At 40.7% G+C, this 19,189-nt stretch overlaps 1 protein-coding gene across 1 annotated transcript in view; it reads left to right on the top strand.

The window, feature by feature from the left end:
• Positions 1-19,189, top strand: part of LOC126088343 (Down syndrome cell adhesion molecule-like protein Dscam2) — an 802,978-nt gene that overhangs the window by 439,199 nt on the left and 344,590 nt on the right. Inside the window, exon 4 of the mRNA XM_049906478.1 lies at positions 6,789-6,928. Within this exon, the coding sequence (XP_049762435.1) occupies positions 6,789-6,928 (140 nt within the window). The remainder of the gene's footprint in view (positions 1-6,788; positions 6,929-19,189) is intronic.

Here is a 19,189-nt window from a genome sequence, read left to right as displayed (position 1 = left end):
TAACAAGAAGAACTGCAACACCACAAAATGATTATGCTTACCTTTGTAAACCTCTTAACTTCATATTGACTGTGTTTTGTTCTGTGATATTACTGTTTCACTTAAGTTATCTAATAAAATTACTAATCCTTCACAAAAATATAAGAGCAATAGACGGACTGTTTTAATTAAATTACTGAGGGCACTTTGCATAGTTAAATTATTTCCATCCCTCTTACAGACACAAATTCAGAACATGGTAGGCTGCAACAAAATGTAAACAGTACTTTCATACAGTACTGTGAGGGCACCTCATAATCTCTTCAGCTGTACAAATGAACCAGCGAGGTGAGGCGCTGGTAAACTAAAGTACTATTCCCCATTTGTATTTCCTGCTCTTGCATTTGCCTAGTTTTCAGTATCCAGTAATCCAAAATATTTTCAGGACACTCCTGGCCCGTTCAGTTGTATTTTGTCGTGTTCCTACGTAATCTATCAAACTGCATGGGACAGCTAGTTTGATTTTGTAACTTAATTTCTTAGTATTTTACTTTACTCCTTTTTATTTATTTATGAACAGATATTTTGATGATAACTTGCTAAGAAATGACATCATTTGTGTAATCCGAGGTTGAAAAATATATTTAAAAGATTTCGTTACGAGACGATCCCTGTGTTCCACTAAGGCAGCGTTCCTAGTCTGTGTGAGCGCTTATCCTCACCACTCTTGCAGAAATCAGTTTTTAGCCGTTAAAGCGAAGAGATGGTTCCCTGAATGCTAGTCACCCCACACTACAACCAGGCAGTTTGTGTAAACTGGTACCTATTCTCTGGTGAAACGATATTTAATGCCTCAGTTGCGATCTGTCGATACAAATGGTTCAAATGGCTCTGAGCACTATCGGACTTAACTTCTAAGGTCATCAGTCCCCTAGAACTTAGAACTATTTAAACCTAACTAACCTAAGGACATCACACACATCCATACCCGAGGAAGGATTCGAACCTGCGACCGTAGCGGTCGCTCGGTTCCAGACTGTAGCGCCTAGAACCGCTCGCCCACACTGGCCGGCTCTGTCGATACACTCGGTAAACATTCACACTCGACTTTTACCGTAAATGCGAGCATTCGCTGCAGCTCATAGGCATTTTTATGAAACAGGTACTCTACACACATTGTATCGAGATGTTGATTATTCTATGTTGACTATCCAGCATAATGTTTTTGCGAAGTATAACTCGTCGACAATCGTGTTTCGACATGTTGATCTGTTCATTAAACACTGCAGGCATTCACGTTACAAGATCCAGCCGACACATATAAACTATTAAAAATTTCTTACAATTACTAGAATGTATATTCATTCAAATGTGATATTCTAAAACTACAATGAGGCAGAAGTACAAATAAAACTTATAATTCCCAAATACAGTTATTTAGATATGTGAAGTTACATTGATGTTATCAGTTGTTCACAACCAGATAAATAAAATAAAATTATGAAGTATGAGAGAAAGTAAACATGTGAGATCACTGTAATTAATCAGATTACGCCAATAGAATAAATTGTTCTGAACACAGAACAAGACGAGAAACAACAACAGTAAACCAGTTCATTTCAGAATTGCTACATTTAGGTGATCGTTATACAAGGCTTCAGTAAATAAACTTCATCCGTTATATGTCTGTATTCCCTATTAGGGAAGAAGAAGAATTCTGACTATGAAATGACAGTATCACTGGTCCACTTCTCATCTGCACTGAGCACCCTGTCTCAGACAACAACGTAACACAGCAAAGTGCCGCCCTGATCGAGAGATGAACGCTTCACTTGTCTCTTTTACCTATGTGATTGTTGAACCTTACTACAATGGACGCAACAGTGATTCTAAAGGAAGGGGGAAAATTAAGAATTAACGTCCCGTAGACAACGACGGCACTACAGATTGAACTTAAGCCCGGATTGCACAATGAAATAGGTCTTATGTTATTGAAAGGAACCGCCCTAACATTTGCCTCATGGGTTTTTGGGGAAATCACATAAAACATATACCTGGATAGTGGCCGGACGGGAATTCGAACTGCCTCCCTCAGTACCGTATCCATTGCCCCACCTCGTTCTGTAAGACGATATGAAATTCAACCATAGCAGCAATCGAAGGACCTGAGGCTAGCGCATGTAAATGTCTAACTCTGTTGTAGATACCGCTGCCACCGTTCTTAATGAGACTCAAGTTTTCCTTAGCCCTAATGGAATGCAGGAAATTCAGCAACCCACATTAAATTTTGAAACTGAACCTTCTTCTCGTTTACATAAACATTGCGAATTTAAAGTTGTCAAGTGACGTAACTGTGGCAGAAGATTCCCTTCGCCATTTTGTTGTTCTCCCCTGTCCTTTCTTCAGGGTTCGTTGTTTCACTGTTTTCACTAGCACTGTCTTCAGTACTACCTTTAACGCTCAAAATAGTGAAGCAGAAGAAAAGTGATCAGGGGCTGAAGTTCATTTTCTCTCTGGCTTCCTGTCGGTGGTAAATCGGTCCACATGTTCCAGATAACATAGAACAAAGTAAACAACACTCCCTCTTCACTAAAAGCAAGATAAAGTGTGGTATCCTGCAGGGTATTAGTAGAATTGGTTATGGAGGGCAATTAGTTGACAGATACTGTAGTTATGAAACGCAAATCTTCCCTATTAAGGATACATGTCGAATGTTTCGCTAAAGGCAACGGACTTCAAGCTGCAACTGATAAAACCTTGGAAACCGCTCCAGCGAGAGTACCCACAGTTTTCTAGCGTCCGTAGCGTGGTCTTTCCACCGCAACAGACTTTAGTTGATTGATTTTCTGTTTAGTAGGACGAGGGAAAGCCTTGGCAAAGCAGCTAAGCGTAATTTCTATCTTGTGTTTCAAATAATTATGAGACTAATGTGGCTCTAGCTTTAAAAATTTGAGATAGAGTTTTATATTTTTTACCACATTTGGCTTGCTTGCATTTTGTTTTGGTGCTAATAACACTACTGTACCAATAGCAGTTTATACTGACCTCATTCGTTTAATCAATAAACGTTGTCTTCCTGCTGAACCACTACACAGACGGATAGAGGAATATTTTATGTCCAAGATCAACCTGTCACCCCAAGAAAACCGTGGATGTTTAAGGTAAATCTGAGAATACGGCACTGAACATCCATCATTAGGATGGGGCTAGGACATGCATGTTATCCAAGTCATCTCCATAGGATAAAAAGACAGTCCGTATTGTTCCGTGGAAACTTTCCAGGTAGAGACTCCAAATACAGAATTTCTTTAATAAGTGTACAGCATTCAAGTATTGTTATAGTCCGTGATTTTTGAGAACATTTCTCGTGGAGAAACAGCGGTCTAATTAGAAGTACTTTCAAAATGGATTACACTACTGGCCATTAAAATTGCTACACCAAGAAGAAATACAGATGATAAACGGGTATTCATTGGACAAATACACTCCTGGAAATTGAAATAAGAACACCGTGAATTCATTGTCCCAGGAAGGGGAAACTTTATTGACACATTCCTGGGGTCAGATACATCACATGATCACACTGACAGAACCACAGGCGCATAGACACAGGCAACAGAGCATGCACAATGTCGGCACTAGTACAGTGTATATCCACCTTTCGCAGCAATGCAGGCTGCTATTCTCCCATGGAGACGATCATAGAGATGCTGGATGTAGTCTTGTGGAAAGGCTTGCCATGCCATTTCCACCTGGCGCCTCAGTTGGACCAGCGTTCGTGCTGGACGTGCAGACCGCGTGAGACGACGCTTCATCCAGTCCCAAACATGCTCAATGGGGGACAGATCCGGAGATCTTGCTGGCCAGGGTAGTTGACTTACACCTTCTAGAGCACGTTGGGTGGCACGGGATACATGCGGACGTGCATTGTCCTGTTGGAACAGCAAGTTCCCTTGCCGGTCTAGGAATGGTAGAACGATGGGTTCGATGACGGTTTGGATGTACCGTGCACTATTCAGTGTCCCCTCGACGATCACCAGTGGTGTACGGCCAGTGTAGGAGATCGCTCCCCACACCATGATGCCGGGTGTTGGCCCTGTGTGCCTCGGTCGTATGCAGTCCTGATTGTGGCGCTCACCTGCACAGCGCCAAACACGCATACGACCATCATTGGCACCAAGGCAGAAGCGACTCTTATCGCTGAAGACGACACGTCTCCATTCGTCCCTCCATTCACGCCTGTCGCGACACCACTGGAGGCGGGCTGCACGATGTTGGGGCGTGAGCGGAAGACGGCCTAACGGTGTGCGGGACCGTAGCCCAGCTTCATGGAGACGGTTGCGAATGGTCCTCGCCGATACCCCAGGAGCAACAGTGTCCCTAATTTGCTGGGAAGTGGCGGTGCGGTACCCTACGGCACTGCGTAGGATCCTACGGTCTTGGCGTGCATCCGTGCGTCGCTGCGGTCCGGTCCCAGGTCGACGGGCACGTGCACCTTCCGCCGACCACTGGCGACAACATCGATGTACTGTGGAGACCTCACGCCCCACGTGTTGAGCAATTCGGCGGTACGTCCACCCGGCCTCCCGCATGCCCACTATACGCCCTCGCTCAAAGTCCGTCAACTGCACATACGGTTCACGTCCACGCTGTCGCAGCATGCTACCAGTGTTAAAGACTGCGATGGAGCTTCGTATGCCACGGCAAACTGGCTGACACTGACGGCGGCGGTGCACAAATGCTGCGCAGCTAGCGCCATTCGACGGCCAACACCGCGGTTCCTGGTGTGTCCGCTGTGCCGTGCGTGTGATCATTGCTTGTACAGCCCTCTCGCAGTGTCCGGAGCAAGTATGGTGGGTCTGACACACCGGTGTCAATGTGTTCTTTTTCCATTTCCAGGAGTGTATATTACACTAGACTGACATATGATTACATTTACACGCAATTTGGGTGCATAGATCCTGAGAAATCAGTACCCAGAACAACCACCTCTGGCCGTAATAATGGCCTTGATACGCCTGGGAATTGAGTCAAACACAGCTTGGATGGCGTGTACACGTACAGCTGCCCATGCAGCTTCAACACGATACCACAGTTCATCAAGAGTAGTGACTGGCGTATTGTGACAAGCCAGTTGCTCGGCCACCATAGACCAGACGTTTTGAATTGGTGAGAGATCTGGAGAATGTGCTGGCCAGGGCAGCAGTCGAACATTTTCTGTATCCAGAAAGGACCTTACAAGACGTGCAACATGCGGTCGTGCTTTATCCTGCTGAAATGTAGGGTATGGCAGAAATCGAATGAAGGGTAGAGCCACGGGTCGTATTACATCTGAAATGTAACGTCCACTGTTCAAAGTGCCGTCAATGCGAACAAGAGGTGACCGAGACGTGTAACCAATGGCACCCCATACCATCGCGCCGGGTGATACGCCAGTATGTCGATGACGAATACACGCTTCCAATGTGCGTTCACCGCGATGTCGCCAAACACGGATGTTACCATCATGATGCTGTAAACATAACTTGGATTCATCCGAAAAAATGACGTTTTCCCATTCGTGCACCCAGGTTCATCGTTGAGTACACCATCGCAGGCGCTCCTGTCTGTGATGTAGCGTCAAGGGTAACCGCAGCCATGCTCTCCGAGCTGATAGTCCATGCTGCTACAAACGTCGTCGAACTGTTCGTGCAGATGGTTGTTGCCTTGCAAACGTCCCCATCTGTTGACTCAGGGATCGAGACGTGGCTGCACGATACGTTACAGCCATGCTTATAAGATGCCTGTCATCTCGACTGCTAGTGACACGAAGCCATTGGGAACCAGCACGGCATTCCGTATTACCCTCCTGAACCCACTGATTCCATTTTCTGCTAACAGTCATTGGATCTCGACCAACGCGAGCAGCAATGTCACGATACGATAAAACGCATTCACGGTAGGCTACAATCCGACCTTTATCAAAATCGGAAACGTGATGGTACGCATTTCTCCTCCTCACACGAGGCATCACAACGACGTTTCACCAGGCAACGCCGGTAAACTGCTGTTTGTGTATGAGAAATCGGTTGGAAACTTTCTCATGTCAGCACGTTGTAGGAGTCGCCACCGGCGCCAACCTTGCGTGAATGCTCTGAAAAGCTAATCATTTGCATATCACAGCATCATCTTCCTGTCGGTTAAATTTCACGTCTGTAGCACGTCAACTTCGTGGTGTAGCAATTTTAATGGCCAGTAGTGTGAAAAAGAGCCTGCCGGCTGGGGTGGCCGAGCGCTTCTAGGTGCTTCAGTCTGGAATTGCGCGGCCGCTACGGTCGCAGGTTCGAATCATGCCTTCGGCATGGATGTGTGTGATGTCCTTAGGTTTAAGTAGTTCTAAGTTCTAGGGGACTTATAACCTCAGAAGTTAAGTCCCATAGTGCTCAGAGCCTTTTCAACCATTTGAAAAAACATTTATTTCCATGGCAATCGGTATCGGTCAGTGTTTGACCATCTTCAGACACTCACACCATAATGGTAGGAGGTAGCGGCGAATTGAGCGGGCGTTGTGACTCCACAAAGTAGTTGACGTTCGTGGAGTCACAACACCCGCTACATTCACTGTCACCGCCGACCATCATGGTATGAGGGTTTGAGGATGGCCAAACACTGATCGAACCCGGTTAACTTCGAAATAAATGTTTTTGCAGTCAAGACTATTTCGTAATCCCTTTTTAAAATGTTGTTATAGTTTGTTTTCTAGATCACTGCTGGTTAAGGAAGCTGCTTGTGCAGTTACATTGGGAGTAGTACACCGCCTGCCCTTGCAGGTACACTCCGTCGACGGGCGGCACGCTGCACGTGCGCGACACGGCGCCAGAGGACACGTACTCCCGCTTCTACTGCCAGACGGTGCACCAGCTCACGGGGGAGCGGCGCATCAGCATGCCGGGGCAGATCATCGTCACTGGTATGGAGCAGAACTTCTGTTTCTCACTTCACTTACGCTGTAGTTTCAGCAAATTACCTCTCTTCCTATTGCCATATTGCGGCGGGGCTGGGTTTGCTTTTGTTTTTATTCTCGTAACGTCATTGTCACTGTGCAGGCTGCAAATTAAAATTCACCTACCTCAGAACGGCGTCTGCTCTATGTCCCTTCAATCGACAACGTAGATACTTACAAGATGATGTAAAAGCAGCGTTGATAAAAAACACCATATAATATCTACAATTACTGAGGCGGCACAACTCTATTTATGAAAGAAAGTTCTGTAGAAAAACTGTCATTCAATTTTATCGGACAGTAAGAAAATGGATTGGCTTCTGGAAAATAATGTCATAAATTTCCATACAAAAATGTTTATTTTGTCCTTGATAGCAAAAAAAAAGGTACTATTCAGTCTACATTTTAACTATTCGCTATTTTCTTCCGGTTCACAACTCATACACACATTTCACACGCACAGCAGCCAGAAATCTGTCCAATCCCGACCCGAACTAAATAACGTTTTCACAGTCATTAATTTCACCAAAAATTTTCAAATGTGTGTGAAATCTTATGGGACTTAACTGTTAAGGTCATCAGTCCCTAATCTTACACACTACTTAACCTAAATTATCCTAAGAACAAACACACACACCCATGCCCGAGGGAGGACTCGAACCTCCTCCGAGAATTTCACCACAAATTTGAGTTATTGCGTTTGGTCCTTCTTGTGGATTTCTAAAAAAGAAACTGCTCGCCAAAAATGCTCAGTGGGTGAATACTCAAACATGCCATGTGGATACTATGCCGGCCGGAGTGGCAGTGCGGTTCTAGGCGCTACAGTCTGGAACCGAGCTACCGCTACAGTCGCAGGTTCGAATCCTGCCTCGGTCATGGAAGTGTGTGATGTCCTTAGGTTAGTTAGGTTTAATTGGTTCTAAGTTCTAGGCGACTGATGACCTCAGAAGTTGAGTCGCATAGTGCTCAGAACCATTTGAACCATTTTGGACACTATGAAGGCCAATACTCACATGCGAATATCTGTCCAACAGATTTAGTCAAAATCTCTGAAATTTTGCCAAGCAGTCCTCAACAGCAACTGCTGTCGACTTAGCTCACCAATATCTCAAACCATAAGAAATTCTTCATCTTACACATTATTCTGACTTGCACTAGTAACATGACCGTCCGCGTTCAAAGCTAGCGAGCGACTTCCTTCTTCCACCCTCACTCCCAGTATAACTATCAGGTAACGAGCGGGAACCGTCTCAGCTCTGATTGGCTGACCATACTTGCTGCCAATCAGAATCCTCGCTCATGATCATACTCGCGCCAAAACTGGTCTGCACCAATCCTTATACACAGACGCATTTGCATCAGTATGACATGCAAATATTAAAGTAATGTTTAATAAACGAAAACGAAAAGACAAGTCTAGAAGTATTCTTTACATACATATTTTATTCCAGCTGACTTCCTGGTTGCTCTGCAGCAATAGCAATCACACCTAGACATTCATCATCAGCAAAGTGAGTAAATCCCCTAGGATTATTTTCCCGCGACAGGCTTGTGAAACTCCTGCAGGTTACTTAAGACGGTATGTAATGCAACATTGAAATTAATGTCCCACATACACACTCATTTACTCACATTTACTCCCACATCCGTATTAGACACAAATAGTAACTTTGTCTGATTTTTATATTACAGAAACGAAAAATAATTAAAGTTTTAATATGAATATATTGAGCAAGCAGTAAAGGAAACAAAAGAAAGATTTGGAGTAGGTATTAAAATCCAGGGAGAAGAAATAAAAACTATGAGGTTCGCCGATGACATTGTAATTCTGTCAGAGACAGCAAAGGACTTGGAAGAGCGGTTGAACGGAATGGACAGTGTCTTGAAAGGAGGATATAAGATGAACATCAACAAAAGCAAAACGAGGATAATAGAATGTAGTCGAATTAAGTCGGGTGATGCTGAGGGAATTAGATTAGGAAATGAGACACTTAAAGTAGTAAAGGAGTTTTGCTATTTAGGGAGTAAAATAACCGATGATGGACGAAGTAGAGAGGATATAAAATGTAGACTGGCAATGGCAAGGAAAGCGTTTCTGAAGAAGAGAAATTTGTTAACATCGAGTATAGATTTGTATCAGGAAATCGTTTCTGAAAGTATTTGTATGGAGTGTAGCCGTGTATGGAAGTGAAACATGGACAATAAGTAGTTTGGACAAGAAGACAACAGAAGCTTTCGAAATGTGGTGCTACAGAATAATGTTGAAGATTAGGTGGGTAGATCACGTAACTAATGAGGAGGTATTGAATAGGATTGGGGAGAAGAGAAGTTTGTGGCACAATTTGGCTAGAAGAAGGGATCGGTTGGTAGGACATGTCCTGAGGCATCAAGCGATCACAAATTTAGCATTGGAGGGCAGCGTGGAGGGTAAAAATCGTAGAGGGAGACCAAGAGATGAATACACTAAGCAGATTCAGAAGGATGTAGGTTGCAATAGGTACTGGGAGATGAAGGAGCTTGCACAGGATAGATTAGCATGGAGAGCTGCATCAAACCAGTCTCAGGACTGAAGACCACAACAACAACAATATGAAAATCTCAATTAATTATTTCTGCACACTGAGAGTTCGGTTAATGTTTTCCAATTATACTAAAAGATAAACTATCATATTTCCTAACTGAATTTAGTTCCCTAAGTGTCACCTTTTTACTTTTTAGTATTTTTTTTATCTCCGAAACTATGATAGTTACAATGGGTAAATTTTTTGCAATCTTCTCCTGTATAACAAAAGGGAGTGTTCCGATTTTAAAAGGGTTGCATAATATTTAATATAATTTATTTACGTTCTTATAGGTGTTGAATGTAAGCCTCCAGTAAGAGACCTTGAATAGGTTTCCCACGGCAGGCTGAGACAGATGCTCCTGAGTCTCTTGGTTAGGCCGCTAGATGTCAGCCCCAAACTTACATGCAGCAAGCTATCTTAAAACAAACGTTCGCTCGGAACAACCTGAGATGCTACAATATGAAAAGCTGCCAACGCTGTATATGATAAAATGTGTCGTACGTTTTACAAGCGCGTATTAAAAATTTGGTAAATATTAGAGTTGTAAAACTACTATAGGCTTCCGCAAACTATCATAAGTAAGCGTACACTGTGGTAGTCTCCCAAGTAGCTTTGGTTGTTTATGGTCGTATCCGCATTATCTGTTCGTTAGGTTTGTTGGGTCACCTTCTGACAAGGGCTTTCTTTATGTATGCGATCAGTTTCTTATTAAATTCCTCCACAAACTGAGAGCACTGAACCATCTAGAAACTGAGTCAGGTTAAAAAAAGGGCTGTGTAACCGATGGAACATTTTTATTCTACTAGCTAGTCTCCTGTCTGTTATTTACAAATACACAGTGTGTGTGTCGTCTTCAGTCCAGAGTCTGGTTTGATGCAGCTCTCCATGCTACTCTATTCTGTGCAAGCTTCTTCATCTCCCAGTACCTACTGCAACCTACATCCTTCTGAATCTGTTTAGTGTATTCATCTCTTGGTCTCCCTCTACGATTTTTACCCTCCACGCTGCCCTCCAATACTAAATTAGTCATCCCTTGATACCTCAGGATGTGCCCTACCAACCCGTCCCTTCTTCTAGTCAAGTTTTCTCTTCTCCCCAATCCTATTCAATACCTCCTCAATAGTTATGTGATCTACCCATCTAATCTTCAGCATTCTTCTGTAGCACCACATTTCGAAAGCTTCTATTCTCTTCTTGTCTAAACTATTTATCGTCCACGTTTCACTTCCATACACGGCTACACTCCATACAAATACTTTCAGAAACGATTTCCTGACACAAATCTATACTCGATGTTAACAAATTTCTCTTCTTCAGAAACGCTTTCCTTGCCACTGCCAGTCTACATTTTATATCCTCTCTACTTCGACCATCATCAGTTATTTTGTTCCCCAAATAGCAAAACTCATTTACTACTTTAAGCATCTCATTTCCTAATCTAATTCCCTCAGCATCACCCAATTTAATTCGACTACATTCCATTATCCTCGTTTTGCTTTTGTTGATGTTTATCTTATATCCTCCTTTCAAGACTGTCCATTCCGTTCAACCGCTCTTCCAAGTCCTTTGCTGTCTCTGGCAGAATTACAATGTCATCGGCGAACCTCAAAGTTTTTATTTCTTATCCGTGGATTTTAATTCCCACTCCGAATTTTTCTTTTGTTTCCTTTACTGCTTGCTCAATACACAGATTGAATAACATCAGGGATAGGCTACAACCCTGTCCCACTCCCTCCCCAACCACTGCTTCCCTTTCATGTCCCTCGACTCTTATAACTGCCATCTGGTTTCTGTACAAATTGTAAATAGCCTTTCGCTCATTGTATTTTACCCCTGCCACCTTTAGAATTTGAAAGAGAGTATTACAGTCAATGTTGTCAAAAGCTTTCTCTAAGTCTACAAATGATAGAAACGTAGGTTTGCCTTTCCTTAATCTAGCTTCTAAGATAAGTCGTAGGATCAGTATTGCCTCACGTGTTCCAACATTTCTACAGAATCCAAACTGATCTACCCCAAGGTCGGTTTCTACCAGTTTTTCCATTCGTCTGTAAAGAATTATTGTTAGTATTTTGCTTATTAAACTGATAGTTCGGTAATTTTCACATCTGGCAACACCTTCCTTCTTTGGGATTGGAATTATTATATTCTTCAGTATTATAGCAAAATTGAAATTTTTAATGTCTGATTCAGGTTTTATTGGAAAATTGGTGATTTGTAACGTGGAACAGAAGAATGATGTAGTAAAAATAAATAAAACCACACACATTTATCATACAATGCTAGAAGAAGCAATTTCCTAAAAAAAAGATAAAATAAATAATTACAAAACAAAAATATATCAAACATTGCTTTCATACTTAGTCGATCTCATATAAAACATGTTTCTGTCATTCACAAACAACTTTCGCATTTATCAATAATAGCAGGGAAATCTTGTCTTCGTGATGTGAGAGAGGGAGCGTGTTACGTGTCGTATGTATGAGCGGCGTGGAGGGTATATATGTGTGAAATAAGCGCATTATAACTTGTCACTTCGTGAGACGGTCAGATAAAACAGATTCTCCAGAGCACGAATGGCGAGTACATATTGGTTTTTCGGGATAGAGAAACCTCTCTACAAGCACGTTAAATTACATACTGGTTTCGAAAAGCAGGAAAATTAGCCACACTAATTACAAAGAGTATCGTTCGTCATGGAAACTGGGAGAAATTAAATGTTAATACAGCTTTAGTTAACTGCAGGAACATCCATGGAAAGCTCACAGAGCTACTCTCATTATAATGATAATAATGCGCGCATAGCAGGGCTACTAGCAACAGGAAACTGGTTGCAGCCAGATGTGAAACGCAATGAAATTTTAAAAATCTCTTATTATCTATATTGTAAAAATCAGCTGGAACCAAGTGGTGGAGGCGTGTTTATAACCGTAAATTATACGGTAATGTCTAGTAAGATTAGAACAGATTCAGAATGCGAAACATCTTGGATGGAGATAAGTGTTAAAGCTGGATCAAATACGGTAACCGGCTGCTTTTTTATAGACCCCTTGCCTCTGGAGTCGTTGTGACGGAACATTTTAGAGAGAATTTGTTGAAGACCACACGTAATTTCGCCAGTCATATTATAGTATTAAGGCGAGAATTCATTTTACCCGTTACAAATCGGAAGACTCATGTTACAGGGCGGGGCAGTAGTGAACGGATTCGTTTTATATTATTCGAAATCGTTTATTCCAGAAAAACTGCTTCTGCATGTAGCTTGTTAGACTTCATCTTCACTGAGTTGAAAAACTTGGGCCTATTTTTAACTATAGAGTAAGGGGTTAGTGATCATAAGACCGTTAGAGTATCACTGACTACGGATATTAATAATAATAATTCGACAAGAAATGAGTAGCCAACATCAAATATTTGACCCTGAGACTAAAAATGTTTTGTAAATGTACAATATTCAAGTGTATTGTACAATATGGCTAAGATAAATATGTAACAAACAGAGTTCTTTGGAATGGGAAAGACACTTAGTGATTCAACAGCCTGAATAAAAGGCCGCAATAGAAAGTTGCTCCGAAAGCAGAGAGTTTCACCACATACTTAAATTTAGCCAAAACCCTGTGGACGAAGAGAAAGGGAACACAGCCAAAGCCAGCGTGAGGAGAGATATGCGTGAAACATTCAACGAATCCAAAAAGTAAAATTCCGTATACCAATCTGGCACACAACCTAAGAACATTTGGTCTCATCTTTAATTCAATAAACGGATCAAAGCAACTTGTCCACTCGAATGGCGACAAAGAGAAAGACTAAAAGCTAAATTCTTTTTTCCGAAACTGTTCCACAATGGAAGACCACACTACGATTCCTCCCATCAAAAGTCGTAGGAACAGCAAAATGACAAGTATAGAAATAAGTGAATGCAGGATAGAAAAAGTAACTAACGCCAGTCGAGAAAAGGCGATTGTGAAACGTTCCCTTAGAAAAATTATACATGACTGTGCTTAAACTGACACACAATATTTTTTTAGCGCAACGCAATCTGACTTTCAATAATCCCTACAAAAGAATGGCCCTGACTAACATTAACATATACCTTTCATAAATCACTTACCTCACAAAAATCTTCTTTACTCGAACTACTGCAATACAGCGAGCGCCACTACTGCCAGCTAAATAAAAGATTCAAACTACGGAAGGCACTAACTACTGATAGGCATAGTTAGCAAATGAAAGATTTTGATAGAGAACAAACAATGTATTTATCTCAACAGTGTTCAAAAGTCATAATGTATATAGCAGTTCATGATATCCAGTTTTACAAATTTCAAAACTCCGCCATCTCTCTCCCCACATCCACCACTGCTGGCGGCTCACCTCCAACTGCGCAACGCTACGCGCTGTTAACAGCCAACTGCCCAACAGTACAATAGCCAACAACAATGCAAACCAGCCACAGACTGCACACAGCACAGCCAGTGATTTTCATACAGAGCGCTACGTGGCGTTACCAATATAAAAAGCTAAACAGCCTACTTACATAGCCCCCATTCTCCCCACAAAAAATTTTACAAATTGTTTTGGGCAGTGGCCAATAATGATTTGATAAAATTTTTCGTAATTACAAGTACAAAGAAATCAAATGCACACACTTATTGATACAATGTTGGTCAAAAGCTAAAATTTTCTCACAGTCCATAAAGGCAGTCCTGATTATTCATCACAGTAAAATTGCAGTGTTTTTTTCAAAGTCTGAGCAGTAAAAGAAAATGCACACGGAAGTAGTGGATTTCCATGCAGTCTTTAATAAGTAGTGTTGTCCTTCCAACGGAAAGACAGTGCTGACTCTCGACATGCAGACAGGTAATGGGCCACAACAGAGCAAACCCACAGCAGAGTCATTCGAAGTTTTGAAAACTATTGGTAGGTAGGTCATCACAGAGTAGACCCACTGTAGTCCTGGTAGAGATTACGGTATTGGTGGGCCACCAGAGGTGTAGACCCACTGTAGTCCTGGTAGAGATTGTGATATTGGTGGGCCACCAGAGGTGCAGACCCACTGTAGTCCTGGTAGAGATTGTGGTATTGGTGGGCCACCAGAGGTGCAGACCCACTGCAGTCCTTGTAGAAATAATGGTACTGGTGAGTCAGCAAAGGTGTAGACCCACTGTAGTCCTTGTAGAAATAATGGTATTGGTAGGCCATTAAAGATGCAGACCCACTGTAGTCCTTGTAGAGACGGCCAGCAGCCATCTGTTGCGACTGTGCAGGTGCCACAATCACCATCGAAGAGTCTTGTAGACAATATAGCAAGTCCATGAACCACCACTTGAGAACTCACAAAAAAATTTTATTGAATGTCCTAAGAACCAGCAATGCTGTTATCCAGTCCCTTGCTGAATTATCAACACACGTGCAAGCACTAACAGTCCCAACTTCTCACATACTGTGCATATATTATGACCAACAGAAACGTGTGCAGTGAAATGATACTTAATTTGAAGAACTGGTGTCTATACAATTATAAATTTACAATATAAGAATACAATTACAAAGGTACAAAATACATCATTAAAGAACATAACAGTACAGATAACGTTTGTAGTAACACAGGGTTTACAAAAGAATAGAAATAAACATATACATCAGTGTTACAGGAATTATGACATAAGTAAATACATAAACGATCAGAACAACTTTTGAATCATCACCTTCACACATGATTAAAACAAAACAGAATACATAATGTCTAAACATCTTTACAAAGAATTGTCAGAAAAATTCTGCAACATAACAACATTAGCTAAACACATAAAGACAGGAAAAACACAAATTCACATAGTGTAATAACACAAAAATACAGGACAGGGTTTGTTTTCAGTGTGACATTTGGTACTGCAGTCCACCCAAAACTTCATTCCACATATCTTTCCTCTTATTTCAACATTTGTTTCCACCAAAAAAATTCTATCCAAGAATGCTTTCTGTATTTATATGTTCACATATTTCTTACCTCATTATTTATTTTCCATTATCTTACCTCATCGTTTATTTCCAAGAAAATCCTACCTAAACCTGTTGTCTCTAAACCATACTTTTTTGTTCATATCCTCTTTCAAAATACTTTTTTGGCCAAACCATTTTCTTATAGCTTCTCAATGCATTTCTTCCAATTCATCACAACTTGTTCTCCTATATGGCCTACCCCATCTTAAGCTAACTTAAATCTACTGAGCTCAGATGCTAAACTAAGGAACGAGGCAATGCAGCAGCACAAAACAACTAACACAAACATCAATGACAAAAAATTCAACTTGGCAAAGCTATTGCAATATTACAACTAATATAAGGCACTGTGCAGCAAACAAGAAAAATAAATCAGTAGTAAACTGACTTAGCAGAGTAACACAAATCAAAATTCAGTAGCACTATGCTTGGCAAACAGCAGCAGCAAATGCAATAACTTATATCTAAACATGACAAAGCTCAAGCAGAAAGAATATTACAGTAAAAATGGCCATGGTTAATACCTATGTCACATCTTAACACTAGGGTGATGCATCACCTTAACTTACACTACTAAATAAGTTACCCAGTCATTGACAAAAATTATGTATGCAATTCCTGTGAAGGGAAATGTTTTTTTGTGCTCCCTCGTTTTTTTGAAGTAGATTATAAAATGGTTATTTACTGGATCTGTAGGCATAAAATATCGATATTAGTACATCTATTAAATTTTATTTTAACCAATGCTGCAGTGCAGCTAGAAACTAGATATCAAACAAAATGAGCAATCTCTCAACTAGAAAGACAATAGATGTAAAATGTTTCTCATCATTTCATTAGGTATTTTAGTAAACATAAATTAAGAGCTCCACAGTATAATCATATGTTTTCAAGTTTGAGCGTGTCGTATTTGCGATGCTTTCGACAAAGGAATGTCAATAGCGAGGATAATGGCCTCTTTTTTTTTCTACTCCACCTGTGCGTCTGAAAGGCACACACTAATGGCTTTTTTCCAGGCGTCTATCGTGCAGCTGGGTGCCCACGACGCATTACGTGCAGGTGGTCACTTAACTTTCTTATTGAAATATTTATGACACCAGTTTGCATTACAGTGACAGTCTCATATAAAAAATTTCACAGGTGGAGGATTTGCATTGCAAATGTGTAGAAACAAAATCCTATGAATATAACAGTGTGCAAAAAATTTTAGCCTGATTGTGATACATTCACGCATATACAACACATTTCATAACTCTTAAAGTACGATTCTTGGTTTCCGACATCCTTTTCATAAATCAGAGTCCCTAACCACTACTCCTTATTCCTTACCTTATTACACATGTACATATTCATATTCATCAACACGTCTTCAATATTTCATCATAATAACTACATAGCATAATCAGATTCCTCATATAACATCAGCTTATTGATCATAAACATACCTCAACAGCATAATACACATTGACATCGTAATAATAACAACATAACACCTCAGTCAAATCTCAAAATCGTCATAGCTTTCTGCAATAATTTTAAAACCTAAAAAAATTCTCTGCTCATTTCAATAGTGTCATCTACCTCAAACGTACTTTAAAATCATGCTCCCTTACCAAAAACATCATTCAAAGCTCTCATTGTATCACAATGGTTCCGAAAAATATGAACAGTTCACAAAGTACAGACAAACTACAATTTCAAAAGTGTGAAGTTACTCAACTGTGTAATTGCGTAAACATCTGTCACTGATGTAGTAAAAAAAATGTTTGTCTCTCAGTTAAATGATCAGATAGGTGTGTAATTTATGTGTTAGAGAAATATGGTACCGATGTGTAAAGTTGTATAAGCAAATACCATATTAGCTAGGGCTCCTTGTGTTTGCCAGACACATGGTACACAAAGTAGGCGTGTACCCCCTAAGGATTAATGTAATTATACCCTCAGGTGTTACAGATTACAGCAATGGAATGAAATGTGTCACGGAAAACTTTCTTTGTAATTCAAAAATCTTGAAAAATAAATGGCTTAAGTACAAAATTAATCACTCAAATGCATGTCCTGTAGCGCTAAATGTGCGTCTTGCTGTAAGATAATTCTGTGGAAGTGTCGTAATTATCGTCCTCTGTAAGCAAAGTTCTGCTGAAGTCAATGTACTTACCTCATCATAAACGAAAGTGAAATGCTTTGTGTATAGATATCGTAGTTATTACGTACATTACCATACTATACTGTAACGTATTGTTGTGCTACGAAAAGGCAGTCTCATTGTAGCTATACCACAAAAGTTACTACTAAAACATGTTTTACTTTCCAGAATAATTCAGAAAAACTGTGCAGATATAAAACAGAAACACCGCAAAAGCAACATTGTAAATTGTCACTCATTAGTAGCATCGTGATAAAATCGTGTAGCTGTCACATAAACTAACCACTGTGTCATCTGGTATCTCACAGAAAGTACTTTAAATCCAGAATGTATTTTCAAGTAAACCAAAATGTTGCATTAAAATCTCATTAGCAGTACCTGTAAATGTTCTAAGTATGTGTGCCTTATAGCTGTTACATAATCGTGCAACTAACAAGCAAGAATGTACACACACAATAACACTGTGTCGTCTGTTCACAATAACAATGCATTCGTAATTTCTGTTTAAATAAGTTCCCTTGGTTCTTGACTGGATATTTAACTTTAAAACATAGTTGCATATTAACAGTTTCTAAGATTGAAAAAGAGTACTAGTAACGTGAAGTGAAAAATTTTATATCAAAGACTAAGTTAAAAAGCAGATTATCTCTCAATAAATGGTTTTACATGTGAAATGTGGTGTAACCCTTTGCTCTTCCTAGTATGCAGAGTTTCAACTTAAACGCAATTATCATGTGGTATATGTCGGTAAAGAATACTGGAATTTTTCTCAAGGTTAGCGTCTATGTTATTTTTCCCTGAGCTAGCGGGCGCACGTGCCTGCCTGCAGTACAAGTCATTGTCTGTTTCTTTGTTGGCACGTGTCGTTACTGGGATTAGGAGACCTAACTTCTACAAATTCACCTTGTCGAGAGTGCCCTGCTCTGTTTGAATCTCGCCAGTTCTGATGCAATTCAGGTCTGTCGTTACGATCATATCATCTGTCGTCATGTCGGTAGATTCCATAGTTTCTTTCTTGTCAGTCACGTGGTGGAGAATTGCTCCCTGAATCGCAACTGCGCGCTGGACCATTCGCGTCTAAAGTTATTCTGTCTCCCTTGATAATTATTATTTTCGTTCCCATATTGTCTGTTCCTGTGGTTATCTCTGTCATATTCATTACTACGGAAATGTGATCTTTCTCTGTAACTATTACTCTGCCAGTGGTTGTCATATGGGTGGTGTCTGTTTTGTTCACGATTTGCGTTGTAAGAATAGCCTTGTCGTGTCCAGTTATTATTTCTTTCATCGCAGAATTGTGACAGATGTGACCTGTAATTCTTCTGTTCCTGTTTTCGCGTTCCGTGATTGTCAGTGGCAATTTCCAATTCTTGTAACAGTCCCTGAAAAGCTTCAATGTCATCTTTGCAACGTCCTGCCAAAATAATATGTCGTAAATGTTCAGGTAGTTGGATTAAGCAAATGCAGATGAGTTCTGAGGGGCTATATGGGTTTGACAGGTACTGATTCTTGTGCAAC

The sequence above is a fragment of the Schistocerca cancellata genome, chromosome 6 (assembly GCF_023864275.1).
Source record: "Schistocerca cancellata isolate TAMUIC-IGC-003103 chromosome 6, iqSchCanc2.1, whole genome shotgun sequence".
In the NCBI taxonomy this organism is placed as follows: Eukaryota; Metazoa; Arthropoda; class Insecta; order Orthoptera; family Acrididae; genus Schistocerca; species Schistocerca cancellata.
Note: the sequence above shows the minus strand (reverse complement) of the source record. Positions and strands in the feature narration are given on the sequence as shown.